Raw genomic sequence first — 22,721 nt, forward strand, 5'->3', positions numbered from 1 at the left:
GAAAAAGGATAGAAGATCACAAGGTCCAGATTGTGAGGTTGTTGAGGTATCGAGACCCAAGGCGAGCAATGTCCCTGCTGGACGCAATGTCTCCAATCATAACAATAAGGGTAAGGCAGTGGTCACCTATAATGCCTTTGACGTTTTACATTTACTTGATGACACATATGAGCCTGCTAGGGGTTCTAATACATGCAACCTCGTTAGTAGTGATCCATGTTGAATGCCGTTGTATAAAATATCGTGGGCTGAATAAATAGGACCATCAACTCGTATTAAAGGACCTTGTCTCGGAATTTAGCGTTATATTTTGTGGGCATTTTAGAAACTCGCGTTCGCATTAATAATGTTATGCATATACAGTTTTTTCTGTTACCTCAATGAAAATGGTTTGTCGATTATTCTTCTATTGGAAATCGTATATGCCTTGCATGGGATAATAATGTTATTGATGTCCATGTACTTGATTTGAGAGAACAATTTATGCACTATTGTGTAACTACTAGGGTTGTCAATGAATCCATTATGTTTACTGTTGTTTATGGTGCATCTAAGGTGGTTGACCGTCGGGCTCTTTGGATCCGTGGCTGGTGAGGGCAGATTTCAATGCAGTTCGAGATCTTAATGAGGTATGTGGCATTTCTGGAGATATAAGGACGGACATGGAAGAATTTAATGCTGGTATTCAGGAGGCTGGATTGATGCCATTGCCTATGCAAGGTGAATGGTATACATGGCATAATCGCAGTTTGAGCCCGCGGAGTTTATGGAAGCGGTTGGATCGGCTTCTCATTAATGATAGATGGTTGGCACAGTTTCCTACTTCATCTTAGTATAGCCTTACGCCACGGACTTCTAATCACTCTCCATTAGTCTTATATGGAGATAGACAACGGCAATTCAGAGGTATGTTTCGCTTTGATAACTACCTAACTCTTTTCGCTTAATTTCATCCCCAGTGTGCAAAATATTTGGCAACATGAGGTGGTCGGCGTGCCTATGTTTGCGGTCACACGTAAACTTAAGGCCCTGAAACCTGTATTCCAATAGCAGAGGAGGAGTAAGGGGAATTTGATGCTCAATGTCCAATTGGCTAAAGAATTTCTTGAAGAAGCACAAAACCTGTTGGGCTCTAACAGACATAATGAGCTCTACTGGTGCTTAGAACATTGTTGTTGCCTAGTGTATGCCAAAGCGGCGAAACTTGAACAAATTATGCTGCAGTAGAGAGCCAAGATGCAGAGGATGAAGGGAGGTGACCGATGCTCCCGGGTTTTCTTCCGCAAGAGTGCTCAGAGACGGGTGGCAAGGATAATCTTGCAGATTAATGATGAGTAGGGTACTGTCCACACAGAGCCAGGGGAGATTATCCATGAGTTTGTCTCATACTATCAGAGTCTTTTAGGCGGTACCAGACAGCGAGTATCAGTGGATATAAGATATATTAGACCGTGGACGAGACATGTACTTACAGATGATAAGACTCGCCAATTATTACTGCCATTCACTCTGGATAACGTGAAGCAGGCAGTGTTTGACATTGCCGAGGATAAGGCATGGGAACGAGTGGCTATGCAATAGTAGCATGGCAGGAGGTATGTAAGCCGAAGGAGGAGGGTGGACTAAGGCTTAAACATATTGGCACTCTTAATCGTGTCCTAATGTGCAAAAAATTGTGTGACGTCAGCCGGTGTGACATGACTTCTATCTGGATGGAGTGGCTTTACCACGGGAGGTTACGGGATACCTCCGTTTGGACTGTTAGTGATCGTGGGGGATCGTGGGGCTGGAGGAAGATGCTATGACTACACAGTGTGCTTCGACCTATGGCAGACTACCAAATTGGTGATGGACGGAGCTTCTATCTTTGGAAGGACCCATGGCACCACCTCGGCCCCCTCATTGATAGCTTCCCACATGGACTAGATCTTCTTGAGCTACTGGGCGAAATGAAGCTTAGCAGTGTTAGCAAGGAGGGGTAATGACACTGGCCCATCATCATTGACATTGAGTGCTTAGAGATTACAGAGGCACTGCCGCCAATCCTTAGAGGGAATGATCGTATCACATGGCGTTTTGAGAAGGGCAGACCCACACAGCACAAGGCTTTTACAGATTATGGAAGTCGTCGGGGACGAAAATAGCTTGGGCTGCACTACTTTCGGGCTCTTTGAAGATCCCTCGCCATTTATTTATCTTGTGGATGGCAATCCTTGGCAAACTATCCACGACGGATGAGCCTTGGCTTTCCCATCTTGGAAACTGTGTGTCATGTAACGAGGGGGTGACGGAGACACACACTCACCTGTTGTTTCGGTGTCGCTTTAGCAGGAGATGCCTTACAGAGGTATGAAGACTGGTTCGATTTATATAGCCTAACCGGGATTGGGAACAGACATTCAGTGGGCTTCACAGAAATAGAGAGGTAAGCATATCATCAACATAGCGTTTCGAGCCTTACTTGCCTCATACGTTTATCACATTTGGAGGGAAAGGAACATCCGGCGATTTGAGCATATAGAGAGGACGCCTGTCACATTAGCTATCTTGATCGTGGATGATGTCAGACATATGATTCTTAGCATTAATCTTGCCAGTTCTGTTAGTACAAGTGCTTTATATAGATTATGGCGTACCCATTGGACAGCCGAGGGAGAAACCAACTGATGAACACCTTGTTGTACAACTATTTTACTTAATGAAAATTATATTTACCCAAAAAAAAATATAAAGTGAATGAACGGTAAAATGTGACAATAAATATTGGTACGATCAATGGATTTTCTTATATAATAACTCATCGTCGTGGCATGCTGTCCCTGCGCGCATATAATAAATAATATTTTACGTTTTAAACTATATTATGAATAAGAAAAAATATATTAAACCAATACATTATATTTCTTTAAAGAAAAACGGAATAAAGAAAGAAAGCAATAAAGGAAAAAAGAAAATCAACTCAAGGGTATAATTGGTCTAACAATAAAATTGATGCTGCAGCATCTTAACCGCCGTTGTGAGAGAAAAATGCCTTTTTTTTTATATATATATAGATATACGAAATTAAATAATTGCAATTATATTCATGCCAACTGAGGGCATTGGGCTAGTTTATTAGTCACAAACCAACCCAACTAATATTCTAGGATGTTGAAATGGGTCGAGCCTAAAACATAATGGTTGAAATCCAAAACAGTTGTCCAGCCCAATTCAGCAATTTCTCTAAAACATCTTGTTTCAATAGCCCAAAATGCAAACCTAAACCGACTTCTCGACAAACAAATACCGCTATCCCTTTCCCCTTTCTCATTTCAAATCATTATTCAATTCCTCCCTCTCTGTTTGCAGCCGGCGCGAGATCAACTATCGCCTGAATTCTACTGCCGGAGTCCTCATCCAACATCACTCCTCAAGTCAATCAATTAATAGGATTTGTTAATCGTCGTTCCACGAACACCGCACCTAAAACACAAGGTCGCTGCGAAGCTAACTCTCAGTTATTTCCCGAGCTACTATCAATTGGATTTTTGCAAAAAAGGCACGCAAAAAGGTAGGTCATCTCTTGTGGTAGCTCTCTTTGTGTTGCTTCTATCACTGTGCATAATGTTTCTTTTTATTTTTTCCCCTTTTCCTCTTTCTTTTTTCATCGGACTTCTTTAATTTTTCTGGTGGTTTGTTTTTTTATTTGGAGTTTAGTGATATGTTTGGGTAAGTTTTCTATTGGGGATATAGGTAATAATTTTGTTATAATAGTTGGAGTCGGCTGTTGAGGATTAGTCGTTGCTTGATTATTTTAATGGTTGTGTGGTACAGATCAAAAGTGGAGACTCTAATAAGTTCTTTACTGAACTAATTGTTTAATAATACTTTTGGATTTTGTTGATACTTTAGTAATGGGAGTATAATTGGTAATACAATAAAATTGGTAATGCCACCAAATGCGGCGAACATGTGTGTCAAATGCCTGTGGTCCGAGTTTTAATGAGTTTCAATTTGCTCCATTCAAGTTTTAATATATTATTATTTTAATTTATAGTTCTCTATGATTAAATTTTTTTAATAATTATTATTAGTGTCTCAATTAGGTATGAAATTATATGGATGTCACATAAACACATTAAGAGGTAGTATTAAAATTAATGTGCTTTTTAGTAATATTTTAGATATTTAAAAAAGCCTAAAAATATTTTAGATAATTTTTAGAAATCTTCTAGATAGTTATGATTTGTTGAGCAAGTTATTAATTATAATTACAAATGTATGATCAAGAACCATCCACTATCTAGTACGAATAGGCTTGTAGGAAGATGAAATGTGTAGAGAAAAACTATACAATAAACTACTAACTATCCTCTCCAAGCTTTCTAGCTTTCTTGCTCCTCTTTTATTGGTCTATCCAACACCTTCTAGTCTAGCCTTGTTTTCATATTTCTAAATAATCAACTTGATATTCTTTCAATCACCAATCCCTTTTTTAATATAAAACTATTTGTTGGTGTACACGATTTTTGTGAGCATATAGAAAATTAGAGTATGAGATAGAGAAAAAAAAACTATAAACAACTCAAACGTAGTGAAGTGATGGAAAAGAAAGAAATATGTAGAAAAAAAAAAGAAATATGGTGTAAAGTAAGAGAGACAAAATAAATTATAATTATGAGTTTATTAGAAATATGAAAGATTGTAAGAAAAAATAAATATGGAGAATGTGCGAGAGAAAAAGTTAATTGTAATATGGTTCATTAAAATTTTGGAAGTTTGTGAGGACAAAAACTATGGAGAAAATGAGAGCGAAAAATGGAGTGGTGGATTGAGTCGAAAAAAATTATAATCATAAAATAATTAAAAAGTATTAAAATTATTATTATGAGCAATTTTGTTTGAAAGACTAAAGTTAATGAAAAGGGTAAAATGGGACAATAAAAGTTGGTACGATCAATGTGTTTTGTTTTATAAAAACTAACCATCGTGGCAGACCATCCCTGCGTGTATATAATAAACAATATTTTATATTTTAAACTATATTACGAATAAGAAAAAATATATCTAAACCAACATATTATATTTGTAAAAGAAAAAAGAAAGAAAGAAAGAAAGCACTCGGATGAGGGATACTTCCATGCTCGATGTCACACAGGATTTACCCCCGACTAGCGGTGTTTGAGATTCTATTTTCCTTGATGGCGGTTCTTATGCTAATAAAACAGTTTATGATATTTTTCGGCATTCAGGCCCAAAAGTAGGTTGATCTTCACTATTTATGGGCCTTTCAAGATTCCCCAAAACACCTTTCTACTATGATTAGCATTGCATGAGAGACTCTCCATCATGGATCGGCCGTGGCTTCATCACCTCCATGGTGAGTGCGTATTATGTTCCAGTGGCACCCTTGAGACTCAGCAACACCTATTCTTTTGTTGCCCATACACTAGACAGTGTGTTCGACTGTTGCGACGTGAGATCCGCTTCTCTTAGACCACTAGAGGATGAACCATTGACGTATTGATTGCTGCACGGAGATGGAGGGGGAAGCATGTTATCAATGCTGCTTATCGCAGTCTTTTGGCATTCCTTGTGTATCACATTTGACAAGAATAGAATCGACGGAGATATCAACAACTGATCGTGATGCATTATCCCTCGCTCGGATTATTCTTGGTGAGATTAGACTCCTTATACTGAGTGTTGAACTACCTCATAGTACTATTACTTTGTATAGAGTATGGTGGATATCATGACATACTAAGATCGCCATTTGCTTTATACACTCTGTACCTTTGCTTTACTTTAATGAAATTTACCTTTACCGAAAAAAGAAAGAAAGAAAGCAACAAAGAAAAAAAGAAAATCAACTTAGGGGTATAATTAGGAATACAATAAAATTGGTATTGCGGGGCCTTAACTGCCGTTTGTGTGAAAAAAATATTTTTTCTTTTTATATAGTATAGATATACGAAATTAAACAATTGCAATTACATTCATGCCAACTGTGGGCTAGTATAGTAGTCACAGGCCCAACCCGATTAATATTCTAGAAAGTTGAAACGGGCCGAGCCCAAAAACATAATGGTTGAAGCCCAATACTGTTGTCTAGCCCAATTCAACCATTGCTCTAAAAAGTCTTGTTTCAACAGTCCAACAAAGCAAACCTAAAGTGACGTCTCAGCAAGCAAATATTGCGTCCCCTTCCTGTTTTCTCATTGCACATCATTATTCAACTCCTACCTCTCTGTCTGCAGCCGGCACGCGATCAACCGCCTCCTGAGTTCTACCGCCAGAGTCTTTATTCGTCATCACTCCTCAAGTGAGTCAATTAATAAGATTTGTTAATCGTTGTTGCGCGAAGCCAACTCTCTGTAATTTCCCTAGCTACCATCAATCGGATTTCTGCAAAAAAGGCTCACAAAAAGGTAGGTATTCTCTTGTAGTAGCTCTCTTTGTTGTTCTTCTATTCTCTATTACGTGGTTTTGTGCGTAATGTTTCTTTTTTTTCTTTTTACAATCGGCTTCTTTTATTTTTCTAGTGTTTCTTTTTATTTGTAATTTAGTGATATGTTTAGGTATGTTTTCTGCTGCGGATATAGGTAATAGTTTTGTTATAATAGATGGAGTCGGCTGCTGAGAGTTAATCGTTGCTTGATTCTTCTAATGGTTGTATGGTACAAATCAAAGGTGGAGGCTCGAATAAGTTTCTTACTGAACTGATTGTTTAATAATTCATTTGAATTTGGCTGATACTTTTAGTAATGAGAGTACCATGTTTTTATGCTATTTTGTGTTAAAAGATGGAACAAGTAAAGTTATGTGACTGAACTGATGTAAATTGGTATAATACAACAGAATTGTTGATGACAATAAAATGGGTTTGTTTAATTCTATTAAGGTCCCATTGGAGTCCTTGATTTGAATGTAATCCTAATGCAACTGTAGATGTTATTATCTGCGGTTTTCATGTGATACTTAGTTATGAGGGTTTTTTGTAATAAATTATGTGATGCAAAGATGTTATATATTTGTCTTTTACATAATATCCCCCTCAATTATTTTGTTCTGTTTTTTTCCAAATTATGTAGCTATGGCGCAAGACACGGATACATTTACTGTGCCAACAGATGATTGGCAGTGTTTATACTGCAAATGTGGTACTTTATTACAAAACATGTGTGCCAAATGCCTGTGGTCTGAGCTTTAGAGTTTCAATTTGCTCCATTGAAGTTTTAATATATTTCAATTTTAATTTATAACTCTTTATGATTAAATTTTCTTAAAAATTATTAATTAATGTCTTAATTATGTATGAAATTATGTAGACGTCACATAAACACATTAAGAGGGAGTATTAAAATTGTTGTGTTTTTTAGTAATATTTTAGATATTTAAAGAAACCTAAAAATAACCTCAATAACTTTGACAAATCTTTTGGATATTCATGGTTTGTTGAGTAAGCCATTAGTTACAATCACAAATGTATAATCAAGAAACTTCCACCATCTAGTACAAATATGCTTGTAGGAAGATGAAATGTGTAGAGAAAACTATGCAATAAACTACTAACTACCCTTCTTCAAGCTTTCCAGCTTTCTTGCTCCTCTTTTGCTGATCTAGTCAATACATTCCAATTTAGCGTTGTTCTTCATATTTCTAAGTAATTAACTTAATATACTTTCAATCACTTGGAACACATATTAGATACTGATTAATAATTCTAATTGAAATGGTTATATATTAATTTGGAATGATTTGTCCAATTTAGGAACACTTTTTGGGGCAGTCGTTGGAACATGATTAGGAATGAGTATTTATTAAATTTGTAATACTTTTTAAAGCATTGCTAAACCCATTCATAAGTTTTGAGTTTTACAATTTTATATAAATTATTAATATATTTAATAAATTTGAAAAATAAATAAATTTATACATTTTAATAAATTTACAATTAACTTAATGAAATTTGAATTAATTTTATCTACAAATTTAATTAATAGAATAAATATAAAATGATGGAATTTAATCAACATTATGAAATAATTAATAGTTTAAAATATTATATCAATATGAAAAATTATGTAATTACAAAAATGAAAAAAAATATAAAATCTAATCTAAATGGTCCTCATCAGCGTCGTCCTGATTCTCAGCCTGGGGATCGTCAGAGGCCGTGCTACAGTGGACGAGGAGGCCTGCATCATGTCCATCATGTCACCCATCATTATCTCGAGATGGCCGATGCAGTCCTCCATGGCTGGATCTGGTGGTAGCGGTGGTGATGGTGATGTGAATGTGCGGCGAATACTCGACCCTTGTTCTTGCCCCTGACTGCAGCCAACCACATCTGTTCCTCCATCATCGCCACCGAAGCCTCGAACTCGACGGGAGCATCGAGATCGTTGACCATGGGCTGTGGTTGACGATCCTCCAGCATCTTCTGGAACATCTCCTGCAAAATAAACAAAACTATTAGTACTTTATTAAATCAAGAATTAATTATTAAAAGAATAATATTAAATATTTAGCTACTTTCCGTGACCTCCGCCGCCATCGTCCTCTTTCTTCTTATAGCACCGCTCAAATAATTCCATCTACTTGGGCTGCCTACAAAGCTCTGTCTCCTGTATAAGAAAAAAGTAGTTAACTAATTAACATCATAATTAAAAATAATAATTTAATACATAAATAATTTTTATTTACTTATCAACTTGCTCTTGTGCATGTCGATTGAGGAAGACCCCCTCAGTACACCATCGAGGACGCTGTGGGGTTCACCTTATTCTTGGAGAACTCCTACTGGAAGTCCTTGCTGGCCCAATACATCTGGAGCTGGAGCCAGACCTCGTTGGCCAGCCATAGTGGCTTGACCAGGCTAGACCAGGTGATGGAAAAAGTCTTCCGGATGTACTTCCCAGCCGACCTGTGAAAGACCCAGAATGTGGACTCATCATCACAGTCCCACCAGGAGGTCATCTGTAGTAATAAAATTTTTTAAAACACTAGTTAAACAAATTAAACAATTAGATTTTATATTAGATTAAAAAAAATTAATTTAAAACTAATTACCTTCATGCTGTCAAACCAAAAATGCTAGTGCTCCGGCACTTGCTTCAGACACGACCACAGGTGGGGGAAATGTTCCCGCACGACCACATTGATACGCTTGTGGAACTGTAGGTCAGATCTTAATTTAGTTTGATATTAAATAATTAATTAACATTTTCAGGATAAAATTATTCATAATAGAAAGATTATTTAACAAACTTACCTTGCGTTATCGAGGCTGATGTACTGGTGCGCTGATAGTGGGGGGATTAATGGTGGTGGTGGTGGAGCAGCCGCTGGGGTGTGCAGCACCAGATATACCAGCATCATCTGGAGTCTGCGGGACAGGGGACAGTGCGAGCGTATCAGGGGTGTGGGTGGTCAAGGGAATGCTTCCCCAATATGAGAAGCATCTAATGGTACTAGTGGCAGTACAGGGCCACAACCGCGGCCACGACCACGACCACGCGATAGAGACGGTGTACCAATAGACATTATCTACAAAAATTATATAAAAGTATTAGTTTAAAGCTCGTTGGATTATAGACATTAATATGTTAAGAAAAAAGAATATACTAATTCTTTTTATTATTATGTAAAAATATTAATATTGGAGAAATTGGACCAGATTAATTTTGTGATTATTTACATTATTATGTAAAAATGTTAGTATGTATTGGGAATATTATTCTAATTTATTTTCCTAATATGTATTGAATCTAATTAAATACATAAACCCTTATTGTCTTCATTAGTTATCAAGATCCAACTTATTAAATAATAAGGTAATCTAATAACTTATGGAATTAATTTCAAATTAATTCTTTGTCCATTCCCGATGATTTGTCTGTGACTCTTTAGGTTCATCTTTCACCTAAACTCGGGGTAGTGTCTAAAATTATTATTAGTTAAATCTAATTTAATTAATAATGCTTGATTAACTCTTAATCAAGAAAGCCCGTTATTATGGGTGGCCGTTTAGCAACGGTCCATGGCACTAGAGACCAGGTGAATGTCCGTGTAAATATTTAAGCTCTCGATTCCATATAGATACGATTCTTCGATCTACCGTCTCCCGGCCTTAGTCTAAGGCATGGGATTAGGTATCGATTTCCATCCTAAACTAGGCTTCTATGCTTTAATACTTGAGACTGCGCAACGCTTAATTGATTAACATAGCAACCTCCTTACCTATTCGATAAACCACTATGGCCACAGGTTCATAAGGTGTAAGCGCGTCTTCAAGTACATAGGAGACAATTCTACCAGATATTGATAGGGGATGGATCCTTTTCTTGGAACTCACCATCCTCGATACATACTCCGATTGCACTCGACGAGGTTTATGATGATCATGTCTGCAACACAATCACCTCTCGCACATATCCAAGATACAGTCATCGTATGCATGTGATTGTTGTGGTTCCTTAAGTGTGAGGACTACTCCTGTAGTATTGGAACCGGGGATTCAAGTCGTACCGACCAAGCCTCCAATGCTTCCATATGATGATCCCTGCGAGTTAGTTCAGTTGATTCGGACACCTAGTCGATTGACCTACTAAGACATAAACACCCCATGTTTGTTACCGATGAAACACGGTACTCACTAATTGAATGCGACTCTTAGTGCAAGTCTCAATAGGACTCTCGATGCCCAATCTCGAGGTTCTCGACCTGGAACGTTTCAGACCTAACCGTTTGAAAATTGGTTTCATAACCACCATCTAATACCCGACCTAACTGCACGGTTGCCAATTGGTCTGTGAGCTTTGTTATGTTGTTCAAACAGATGCAAACATACAATATGAGCACAACAAACGAATACTCATTTTATTCACTTAAAATAATATTACATAATACCGATTAATTGTTATAGTAGAATACATCAAGGCCAATCTAATTGGTCTTTTGGTCATCTATCCTAACACCAGCTCCCCCCATAAATCTTGGGTTCGGGCTTTGTGCCGCGCCATTCGTAGGGAAAAAGGCTAAGATTGACCAAGTGGAGGACGGATAAAAAAGAAATTATCTGTCCAAGGGCTTACATTAGATTTGAGCTTATCTAAAAATTTACAGTTTGACTTAGCAGTAACATAGAAGAAGCACGGATCCCCGGACATCTTCGAGGTCACAAACTTATCAAGGGACTAGAAGTTATCAAAACTAGGCTCGTGATGACAATAACGCATAACTAATATAAACATGAGTATATGAAGAATCGAATTTGGGGCTAGCTTCATAGGGCATATGTCTAAGCGACCTAATATTTTGGATGTGGGTTGAGTAAGTGGAAAAACGAAGACCTGCTTCGAGGTGAACCGTAGATATTATGCAAAAGCCCTTAGGAGGTCGATGCATTCTAACAGAAGAATGAGGAAGAATTATCTCAAATTCATTGGGAATATAACACTTTTTGCTAATCGCTCTGGGAGAAATGTATGAAGATCTAACGACTCCAACCTAAAGGTTCCTAGACATCATAACTTCATACTGTTCTATGTTTTTATCACTCGGATCTACTATTTCTAAGTCGGTTTCTACCCTAGTTAGAGGAACGACTGAAGGACCAGCCTTAGTCGGAGGAACAACGCAAGGACCTACTCCATGAGGAATTGGTTGGGGCGAAGTTGCGGTCGACCTCGAAGAATTGGATTTGGGGCTAGACTCTGAGCTCGAACCAGGATTTGAAGATATAATGAAAAAGAATTAAGGGAAGGAGATCGTGAAAGATACCTAGAGAACGGGCCTCTTAAGCTCAACAGATCACACCTAGGCAAGCAGCTCACATGAAGGGTTTATGGAACAAGTCAATAGGTCGGCATATATATAGGCGATGGAAGGTGGAAAGGCGCGCTAAAATGGATGGTGGGATGCGAAGGACTATAAACAGATCCAGGGGTTCAGAATGAGTGATTGTTTAAATTCTTTTAGTGGGTTTCACACAGTAAGAACAATTGAGCGAGTATTGACGGGGATTTAAGTAATTATTAATGAAAATGACATACATACACCTTAGAGTAGATATTTATTAACAGGTTCTACCCCCGGGATCTGCGAACTATGATTCTGGGTCGGGTTGTGGAGCCGACCTGGATATGCGACCTGACCGAACGACCCACTTTAGGATGTTTACCTGCACATCCAAGTCTGGTCCCAAAACCTGACCCGTATCCACAATTTGGCTCCAAGATCCATTACGAGGGACCATTGATTATTCTAACACCTTATGAATCAAGATCAGGACACGTGGTGCAATGTGAATGAACCACTCCAAGCATGCAAGTGGATCCATTCAGATATTATATAAATACCCCATATACAGTTCATTTATGGTAAGATATTAATTACAATGAATACCATACTAGTTTGCTTGAGATTGCATTTAGCTTGCTTATTCTATCTCGAATTCCTTCAATGATTTAGGCATCAGAGGGTTTTAGTTGAGGATGTCCCAACAAGCCTAATGATCTGCTCTCTTTTCTCAGGTACCAGACTTTTTGGAGGACGCGAGGTAGCCGATGACCTGCGACCCGGATCAGGGGGAGTGCCACTTTCACGGATTGCAACGCGTTCTTGGGCATCGCGGACAGCGGCCGCGAGCTGTGACATTTGAAACCACTGGATGTGGACTATACAAGCCAAACATGTCTCGCGGGCGACATCTATCTAGACAACATCAGGCGACTGGCAAAGGCGTGCGCTTGCCGGAGGGGGTTTTGCTAGGTGGACCACATAGAAATGGGATGGAGTGATATCTGACTCGGATTTAGGGGTAAGGTTTGTTTTAGACAAAGGAGAAAAAATGGAAATTGACTGCATAATAAGTACCAAACAAAGGATAAAATGTCCAATACCAACTAAAACACACCAAGTTAAGCTGGGTCAAATCTATCAAAATATTTATTATGTTTCGGTCCATCTCCATGAAAATGAAAACAAGCACAACGATAATTTTCTGTCTTTCATGCAAGCACATGTCTAGGCAAACATAAACAAATTCATCAAACCTTTATGGGACAAGCACGGAAGATTCATAAATACCTGTCACCCCTTCAACTAGTATATTCATCAAAACTGTACACAATAACAATATTATTGTTGCCACTTCAATGGTCCTTGTTCAATGCCTCTATAATACTGGCAAAATACAAAGGTATTATGCTGTTATTTTTGTATTTTTTCCTCAAATTGAATTTTTTATTTCAAATTTTATATATTATATTTGGGTAAAAAGCAATTTACCTTATTATATTATGAAAAAAGATAAAAAAATATCTCCCTATGATAAATAAATTAGCAAAAATCTCACCTATGAAAAAATTAAATAGGGAAAATACCCTTGTGGGGTAGGATTTGGGGTACACAATTCCATTTTCAGGTATTTTTATTTTTTAATTAGATAATCATATTTATTACCCTTTATTATGGACCGTCGACTCTTAACTAGTTAAAATCAATGATGAAGATTCTATTTCTTTTATTTATACATATATATATATATATTAATAAAGATAACCAAAAATTATGAAATACTTGATATTTAATATAAAATAATTAAAAATTACAAAAAAAAAATAAGAATTATAATTCAAATTACATTTAAAATGTAAAAGGAAAAAGATAAAAAAAATAACCTTGTAGCTTTCTCCCTTCACCCAAGGCAGCCCCCCTTCCCTCGTCCTCAGTTGCCACCACCGTTGTCTTCTTCAGTCTTCGTTGCCACTGCCATCTTCCCCCCTCTCTGACGCAGCCTTTGTTGTGAATATTGAATGGCATCCTGGTTGATTGTGGCTGGTTGATCATAGTGGTAGCAGACCAGGAACAGAGGAGAAATCATCCATGGAAGAAGATGCGTGTTAACGTTTTCTTGTTTTCTTTGTAATTGTAATTCCTGCCTTTATAAGTTGTTGACGGGGCATGACGTGTATGCCACCTAGTGCTGGTGTGGATTAGTGGTTTGGGTAAGTGGTTAGTTGAGTTTCTGTTCATCGTCTTCTCCCTTGTATTTAATAGAAACTGTACATTTTTTCTTTGGAATGAAATCTTGATTTCTGCACTTGAGAATGACGTTCTCCTTCATTGAATTCTACGTTCAAATCACTCAATTTCTGAACAGCTTTGCTTCCCCCTCTCTCCTCCCCTTTTCCCTTCCACCGCCTCCTCCTCCCCCTCCCCCTCCGCGCTCATAGCTCCTAGCCTCCCGCTCAGCTGTCGTCTCTTCCCATCGCTTCCCCCTCCTCCTCCTCCTCTTCTTTCTCTTTCTATATATATTAGATATATATCTTTTAATTGTATATATATTACATATATATAATTTTAACTATATACATATATACTATATATACAATTTTAAATTTAAAGCCTTGATTCAAATTAAATACAATCTGAGCCATTCATTTTGATCAAATAAAATATAAATCATAGTCTCGTTAAGTGAAATCTAAACCGTTCGATTTTAGTTTGACAAATTTGGCCCTTTGATTTGTATTACTTAAATATAAACCATTGATTCATATAAAATAATAACTAACGGTGGGTAGTAAACAAGGACATTTTTGTCGTTATACATGTACAAAACAAAAAATCCACATATTATTGGCGCGTGTACCACAACTCCAGTCCAAGGGGGTATTTTGTCTGTTCATTTTTCCAAAGAGGGTTCTTTTGCTATTTTTTTAGTATAAGGGAGTCTTTTTGATCTTTTTTGACAACACATGGGAATGAATTGTTTTTCACACTATTATATCTTATACCTCATTTAATATATTCGTGAGTGCGACTCATTCTAAGTATGTGCATAATTATTATAAAATATTTAAAATAAAATATTTTTAAAAATTATATTATTTAAATTTTATAGAGTTAAAAATTATCTAAAATATATAATATAATACATATTTAAAATATAAATGAATGAGAGAAAAAAAACTATCAAAAGGTAGTTATGAAAAATCATGATGAGTGGAAAAGTTAAAAACATTTATTCAGTATAAAAAAAATAAAAAAGTAACACATCAATAAATTAAAAATACCGGTAGGATGCTCTTCAATTATATATACTATAGATGCACACTACGTCTCATTTTTCTTGATATAGAATACATAACATAATTTTTACATATTAAATAAAATAAAAAATATAATATAATCTGAAAATTGAAAATTCAAATTCTACGGATCTGCATCATATATCACGGGGTTATAAGAGGAAACTAGCCAAGTTATTGCGGGACATAGCAAGATATATCAACAGTTGAATTTCTTCCTGACGAGGAAATCTCTGATGGAAAGGGGCATATGGTGCAAGATTGCCATTGCTCCGGACAGATGGCCTAAGGAAAGCCAAGCAGGTGGATTCTGCTTCAGCACTGCGTCGACCGTCTTCTTTGCAAACTCTTCTGCAAGCGTTGATTTAATGTTCTGGGAAAGCATTGCTCTTGCTCGAATTGCTTCTTCAAACTTCTTGTACAACTTCGATTCTGGCAGCCTATTGTATGTTGCTATGGAAGAGTTTCCTATGTTGGACTTCACAGCACCAGGTACAACATTGATCACATCAATCCCAAAGGGTCGTAGTTCCAGTCTGCACAAATATTTACTGATTCTCAGTTGTCTCAATGTCCTCTTGGACAATATATTTTGCTAACTTTTATGATCATATTTTCAACATAATTCGTTTAACTCTTACTAATAGTCCATCAAATAGGATTTACATGTGCAACACAAATGATCCTTTATCTTCCTAAACTCATAATTAAGTAACAAAGAATGACAGTGTTTGTGCTAGATCTACAGAGAAAGCAAAACACACTAATAGTTTAGTATTTGGGCTCTTATAGTTAGCAAGTATGGGAAAAATAAGTAGTATACAAGCAAAAATATGAAAACAGTTGCAAAATGCAATAGTGATGACCACAACAAGGCAGAACGGGTTCAATGCTTCTTTTTTGAAATATTGAAACAAAAAGATCGATCTGACTCGCATGTAAACCAACTATGTTGGGAAGTGGAAGGGCAGTGGCTGGTTTGAAGGTTGGTGGATAGGGGTTGATTTTATTATTTTTATTATTAAATAAAAATGTAGATATTATTAAAACTATTATATATTATATATAAAATAGTATATTCATTCTTTTTATAAATATTTGTATATATTTTAAATTAGATATTTAATATAAAAATAATTTTTTTGGAGAAAAAACTATGCACACTCGCAATAGGAGCGAGTGTATTACAGACGCCCTCCTAAGAGGATAAATTGCTTTAATTTTCAAAATACAGAGAGAGAATTTGATATATTTTTTTTCATAGGAAGATATTTTGCACATTACCCAAATCACATCGGAACAAAGATATCTTTATACTTGCCCAATTCTCCATCAAATATTATAAGGTTTTACGAACTTTAAATGGGGTGATTGTGGTTTTCAATCTAATTGAGATATATATTAATTGAGGCAAACCTCATGAGATGTAGATATGATGGACCCTATGTAAAATTACAGCATCAATGGAGGTTTATATCACTGTTACTCAGCTGCTGAAGGATAGCTTGACTCATTGCCGTAACAAGAAGAAACGTAATAAAACAAAGTTGCGCTTCCATTAGTTGCTCGTGACTTTATTAGTTGTGTATTGTATTAGAACTTGTTCTGTTCTTAAAAGCGCACACACGCCTTTATCAGTTAAAAGGCGAGTTAGTTTTAGTTAGTTGAGAATAGTAACTCTATATATATTTGTGTACGTCTTCTTGAAACAGAACAAGAAGAACAAAGAAGAAACTTGAGCTTTTGAATGAAACTTCTTTTCTTGCTGATTTTAATTCTCCATTCATTTTCTTTAACGAATTTCTCCATAGTTTCCATTGCCAATTTTACATGGTATCAGAGCCATCATTGATGGTTTCTGATTCCTTTCGCTTTGAAACCAAGAAAATCAAGATCACTGCCTTGTCGATTTCAAGAATCAGAAAAGGCTTCAAGAATGGTTGATGATGCAGAAGCACTCAAATTACAACCCAGTGACAATTCAGGGTTGAGGTTAGTCACTACACTTCTAGATGGAACCAATTTTCTATCCTGGAGCAGATTAATAAAATTGGCTCTAAGAGCCAAGATGAAATTGAGTTTCATCAGTGAAGATACAAAGAAACCTGAAGAAAATACGAAAGAAATGGAGCAGTGGGACAGAACAGATTCCATGGTGACTTCATGAATTCTGAACTCAATCTTACGAGACATAGTTGAGAGTTTTATGTGTACTAACACATCAAGAGAGTTGTGGATCTTGAAAGCAGATTTGGACAGAGTCATGGTCCATTGGAATATCGATTGAAGAAAGAACTTGGTGTGTCACAAGGATCTTTAACAGTTTCTGCCTACTTTTCAAAATTAAAGAAACTGTGGGATGAGTTAGCTTGCATAACCTACACTCCAAAATGTACCTGTGGGGCGGCAAAAGAAACCGTGGACATCAAAAGCCATTATCAAACCATTCAATTCCTTATGGGATTGAATGAAATACATGACCACGAGAGGAATCAAATCCTCATGATGGATCAAATGCCTGGAGTTAGTAGAGCTTATGCAATGATTCTCAGAGTTGAAAAACAGAAAGAAGCAGCCAAATACGTCCCAGAATATGGCAATGCAGGTGTACAAAAAGCCAGAATTTCAGAAAAAATTCCAAAGAAAGAAAAATTTTCCAGACAAGAGACTGCAGATATGTAAGGAATGGGGGAAGTCAGGGCATCTCAAGGAAGCATGTTTTGAGATACATGGATACCCTGACTGGTACCAGACGTTTGTGGAATAGAGAAAAGGCACTGCACTTACAGCAAATAAAGCAGCTGCAGCCATTGACATGAAAAATACTGGAACTGGTGGTGTGGATGGAAAAGCCAAAACTGCGATGTTGAGAATCGAATTTCACAAGATTCTTGGAGAACTAAAGCCCCAAACATTGACAATAACAGATGAAGACAAATATGATTTCATAGGTAAAACTGCAGAACCTGATTCTTTTAATACCAGAAATTCTAATACTTGGATTATTGATAGTGGTTCCACATCTCATATGAGCAATGACGAATTAATGTTTACTAATAAAAGAACCAATCTATCCAATATCTTTATACACTTGGCTGATGGAACTAGACATAAGGTTGAAAAATCAGGAGACATTAGACTTAACAACAAAATTACCTTAAAAGATACACTATATGTCCCTGGTTTACAATTCAACTTACTTTTTGTCAGCAAATTATGTGGTAGCCTTCGTATTAAGATTAAATTTATTGAATCTTGTTGTGTTATGCAGGACCACAAGACTAAAGAAGTCATTTCAGTGGCCTGCTTAGTAGGGAAACTTTACGTCTTGAACTCACAGTCATTTAACAAAAAAATCATAGAAGAAACCATCCACAATCATAGTGAACTTGGTCTTCATACTTCTCATGTATCATTAGAAATATGGCACAAAAGATGAGGACATTTGTCCCACAATGTACTCTTGCATACTGGATTACCAAAACTTGATAAGAATCATGATTTCACATGTGAAATATGCCCACAAGCTAAACAGCAGAGATTACCCTTTTCTATCAGTACTTCTATCTCCAAACATTGTTTTGAGCTTCTACATGTTGACCTATAGGGTGATTACAATGAGTATTCTACCTAAATGTACTTATATGTTCACTATAGTAGATGATTACTCTAGATGAACCTGGACTTATCTCATGCAACAGAAATCTCAAACTTTAGAACTGTTAGAAACCTTTCACAAGATGATCTTGACATAATTCAACATTAGAATTAAGAAAATTAGGAGTGATAATGACTCTGAATTCATGGGGAACAATGTCAAAACTTCTTTAAAAATGAGGGGATTATCCACCAAACTACATGCACATACACCCCGCAACAAAATGCCATTGTGGAATGAAAGCATAAACATCTCTTGCAAGTAGCTAGGTGCTTAATGTTTCAAGCTAACGTACCTAAAATGTTTTTGGCTGAGGCCATTTTAACTTCTACTTTCTTCATAAATAGAACACCAACTCCTATATTGAATTGGAAAACTCCTTATGAAATCTTATTTAATAAGCCTGCAGATTATTCTTCTCTTAAAATCTTTGGTTGTATGTGTTTTGCCACCAACAATATGGCTAACAAATCCATATTTGACATAAGAGCCATGAAATGTGTCTTCTTAGGATATGCTCCCAATCAAAGGGGTTATAAAGTGTATGACATGACAAAAAAATGCATGATGGTTTCTAGGGATATCATCTTTCATGAGGATGTGTTCCCTTTTGCTAAAAAATTAATGATCCTATAACATGTTAATTGCCAATGATTCTATCTGAAAATAACCGGGATGACACAGAGGTTGCTAAAGAACCAGAAAGAATAATAGATACTGAAGTTCATGATCATATAGATGAGAAACAAGATAATATCACTATCCTTAGAAGATCTTCTAAACAAACATCTGAACCTATAAGGTTTCAAGACTACATCTCCCTCCCAGACAGAATCTGATTTAGACATGCCTTCTATCATTCATTCTCCTCATATACACAAATGTCTACATACACCCTGTAGAAAATCCCATGGAACCTAGTAATTTTAATGAAGCTATCAAGAAATGGGAATGGGTAGATGGTATGACAAATGAAATAAAAGCACTAGAAGATAACAAAACTTGGGAAATAACCATATTACCAAAGGATAAAAGACCTATAGGATGCAAGTGGATCTATAAACTTAAGTTGAAACAAGATGGTACCATAGATAGATATTAAGGTAGGCTAGTTGCCAAGGGATATAACCAAATAGAAGGTGTAGACTACCTAGACAGCTTTTCACCTGTTGCAAAGGCTGTTACAATAAGAGTTTTACTTGCAATAGCAGCAAAACATAACTAGTATTTACACCAATTAGACATTAACAATGCCTTCTTGCATGATTTTTTGGATGAAGAGATTTATATGATACCACATGAAGGGTATTCAGTCCCTAAGGATCATGTGTGTAAACTTAAAAGATCACTTTATGTGCTTAAACAAGCCTCTAGGCAATGGAATCAAGAGTCTACATCCCAATTAGTGAATTATGGATTCATACAATCCAAGCTTGATCATTGTTTATTCACAAAACAAACTGAAAATGGATTATTCTGTCTTCTAGTATATATCAATGATGCCCTGCTTGCAGGACCATGCAAGAAGACTATAGCAGACATTAAAAGTTATCTGCATAACCTGTTCACTATTAAAGATCTGGAAGAAGCCGGATTTTTCCTTGGTTTGGAAATCTGCAGGTTAAGAGATGGGATTATGCTGTCACAAACCAATACATAAATGACATTATTGCTGATGTGGAATTATCTCAAGCAAAGTCTACAAACACACCTCTTCCAGCAGGGATCAAACTAAGAAACACTGAAGGAGAGCAAATGCAGAATCCAGAGGCTTACAGGAGATTATTAGGAAGGCTACTGTATTTGGGGTTCACAAGGCCTGATATATGCCATGGAACTCAACAATTAAGCCAACATATGCAGCATCCTAATAAGTCACATTGGGACGTAGCTATTCACCTAGTTAAGTATCTGAAAGGTACAACAAATAGAGGTCTTTTATTCAGTGCACACGATGAGTTTGAGTTGCAAGTTTTTTGGATGCTGATTGGGCAAGCTGCAAAGACACAAGCAGATCACTTACAGGTTACTGCATTTTTCTTAGAAAGGTCTTAGTTTCATGGAAAACAAAGAAACAAACAACGGTCTCAAAATCATCTGTCGAAGCAGAATACAGAAGTATTATCACTACTACTCGTGAACTGATATGGATCCATAATCAGCTTCAAGACCTTCAAATACATCCACCTACACCTATTCAATTCTACAGTGACAATCAAGCTGCTCTCTACATTACAGCTAGTCCAGTCTTCCATGAGAGAACAAAGCATATCGAAATTGAGTGGCATTTAGTTAGGGATAAATACAAGCAAGGATTTATTTCACCAATGCATATCTCTTCAAAATTGCAGCCTGCAAATTTATTCGCAAAAGCTTTACCAGGTCCTAGATTCGACTATTTGATATCCAAGTTAGGTCTTGTCAACATAGTGACAAGCTCCACTGTTGCTCACTATTTGGATGCTCAATGGAGGTTTATATCGGTTTGGATGCTCATTGTTACTCAGTTGCTGAAGGATGGCTTGACTCATTATCGTGATAAGAAGAAACGTAATAAAACAAAGTTGCGCTTCTATTAGTTGCTAGCGACTTTATTAGTTGTGTATTGTATTAGAAATTGTTCTGTTCTTAAAAGCGCACGCACGCCTTTATTTGTTAAAAGGCAAGTTAGTTTTAGTTAGTTGAGAATAGCAACTCTATATATATCTGTGTACGTCTTCTTCATCAAATAGAACAAGAAGAACTGAGAAGAAACTTGAGCTTTTGAATGAAACTTCTTTTCTTGCGGATTTTGATTCTCCTTTCATTTTCTTCAATGAATTTGTCCATAGTTTCCGTTGCCAATTTTACACCCTATAAGGCTACTCAAGTGATCAAGCTACAGTCTTGTCGTTGCTTACACAGGAGGAAGGTGTTTCGTATCTTGAATAGAAATGGAAGCTCAGACAAAATATTTATGGACGAATTTGGAGATAGGAAACATTCAGACACACCTGAGAGTATCAGTAACTGCATGTAGAGCAGCTTTGGATGCAGTATAACCACCTGCCCATGGCAAAGGGGCCAAAGCCGTGACGCTTCCAACATTAACGATTTTGCCCTTCTTCCTCGATGCCATGTGAGGTACTACAGCTTGAATCAACCTTAATGCACCTTAAAATTAAGAGGAATACAGACATTATCATCAGGCAAAACAGACAACTACACATGCTAGAATCCATCGAAATGCAAGACAGAGGGCTACAAGCGAAGGAACTTACTACAATGAAATAGTGCAAAAGCTTAAATATATCCTACATCCTTAACTACAATATTGATCAAGCAAACTTACCAACCAATTTTTAATTTTGGATCAAATAATATAGATCCATAAAAATTTTATTTGCTAATTAATTCTAACTATTTTTTTTTAACCAAAAGTGCACCCAATTTTCCGCAAACATATATCTACCTAAACTTCTTGAAGCAGAATCATCAGATATGGGTTCCAACAAGCTATAAAAATAAAGAAGGCAGAGTGAGCATCCAAACACCACAGAGACAAAGAAATTAAGATAGTAAAATTCTCAAAGATTAAACACTCTTTTGATCACCATAAACATTGGTATTGAAGGTCTGTTCAATGGCGGACAGTGGCACTTCAGCGAGGGGCCCCACGCACGGGACTCCAGCGTTGTTCACCACGACATCGATGCGCTCGAACTTCTTCAGAACAGTGGAGAGAGCATGGCGGACGCTCTTGTCGGAGGACACGTCGAGCTCTTGAAGGAAGAACCTTGGGTCTCTCTGTAGGTCGGAGACGGAGGAAAGCGAACGGGCAGTCGCTACCACGAGGAAGTCCCGGGCGGCGAACTCGAGGGCGAGTGCGTGGCCTATACCTCCGATGGAACACCCCGTTATCACAACCACTTGCTTCTCGTCGGTGCCCATGATACTTCACAGGGATTGCTACTGCTGGATAAGGATAAGGGCAAATGACATGG

The 22,721-nt window shown here is 36.8% G+C and overlaps 1 protein-coding gene and 1 long non-coding RNA gene across 3 annotated transcripts; one reads left to right on the forward strand and one right to left on the reverse strand.

The window, feature by feature from the left end:
• Positions 1-3,274: 3,274 nt before the first annotated feature.
• LOC105179296 lies at positions 3,275-12,655 on the forward strand. The gene is made up of 4 exons (XR_849259.2): positions 3,275-3,550; positions 5,232-5,658; positions 6,240-6,410; positions 12,519-12,655. It is a non-coding gene; the product is annotated as an uncharacterized LOC105179296 (long non-coding RNA).
• A 2,427-nt stretch (positions 12,656-15,082) lies between these two features.
• Positions 15,083-22,721, reverse strand: LOC105179297 (NADPH-dependent 1-acyldihydroxyacetone phosphate reductase). Of its 2 annotated transcripts, none has more exons than XM_020691276.1 (3): positions 22,332-22,721; positions 21,732-21,891; positions 15,083-15,631 (listed from the first exon to the last, which is right to left on the reverse strand). In XM_020691276.1, the coding sequence occupies exons 1-3, from the start codon at positions 22,666-22,668 to the stop codon at positions 15,280-15,282; spliced, it is 849 nt and encodes a 282-aa protein (XP_020546935.1). In that variant the 5' UTR covers positions 22,669-22,721; the 3' UTR covers positions 15,083-15,279. The 2 variants fall into 2 exon arrangements, with proteins under 2 accessions (XP_020546935.1, XP_011101208.1); XM_011102906.2 differs by having other exon boundaries at positions 15,086-15,616; positions 22,332-22,714.

This window comes from Sesamum indicum, unplaced genomic scaffold (genome assembly GCF_000512975.1).
Source record: "Sesamum indicum cultivar Zhongzhi No. 13 unplaced genomic scaffold, S_indicum_v1.0 scaffold00139, whole genome shotgun sequence".
Lineage (NCBI taxonomy): Eukaryota > Viridiplantae > Streptophyta > Magnoliopsida > Lamiales > Pedaliaceae > Sesamum > Sesamum indicum.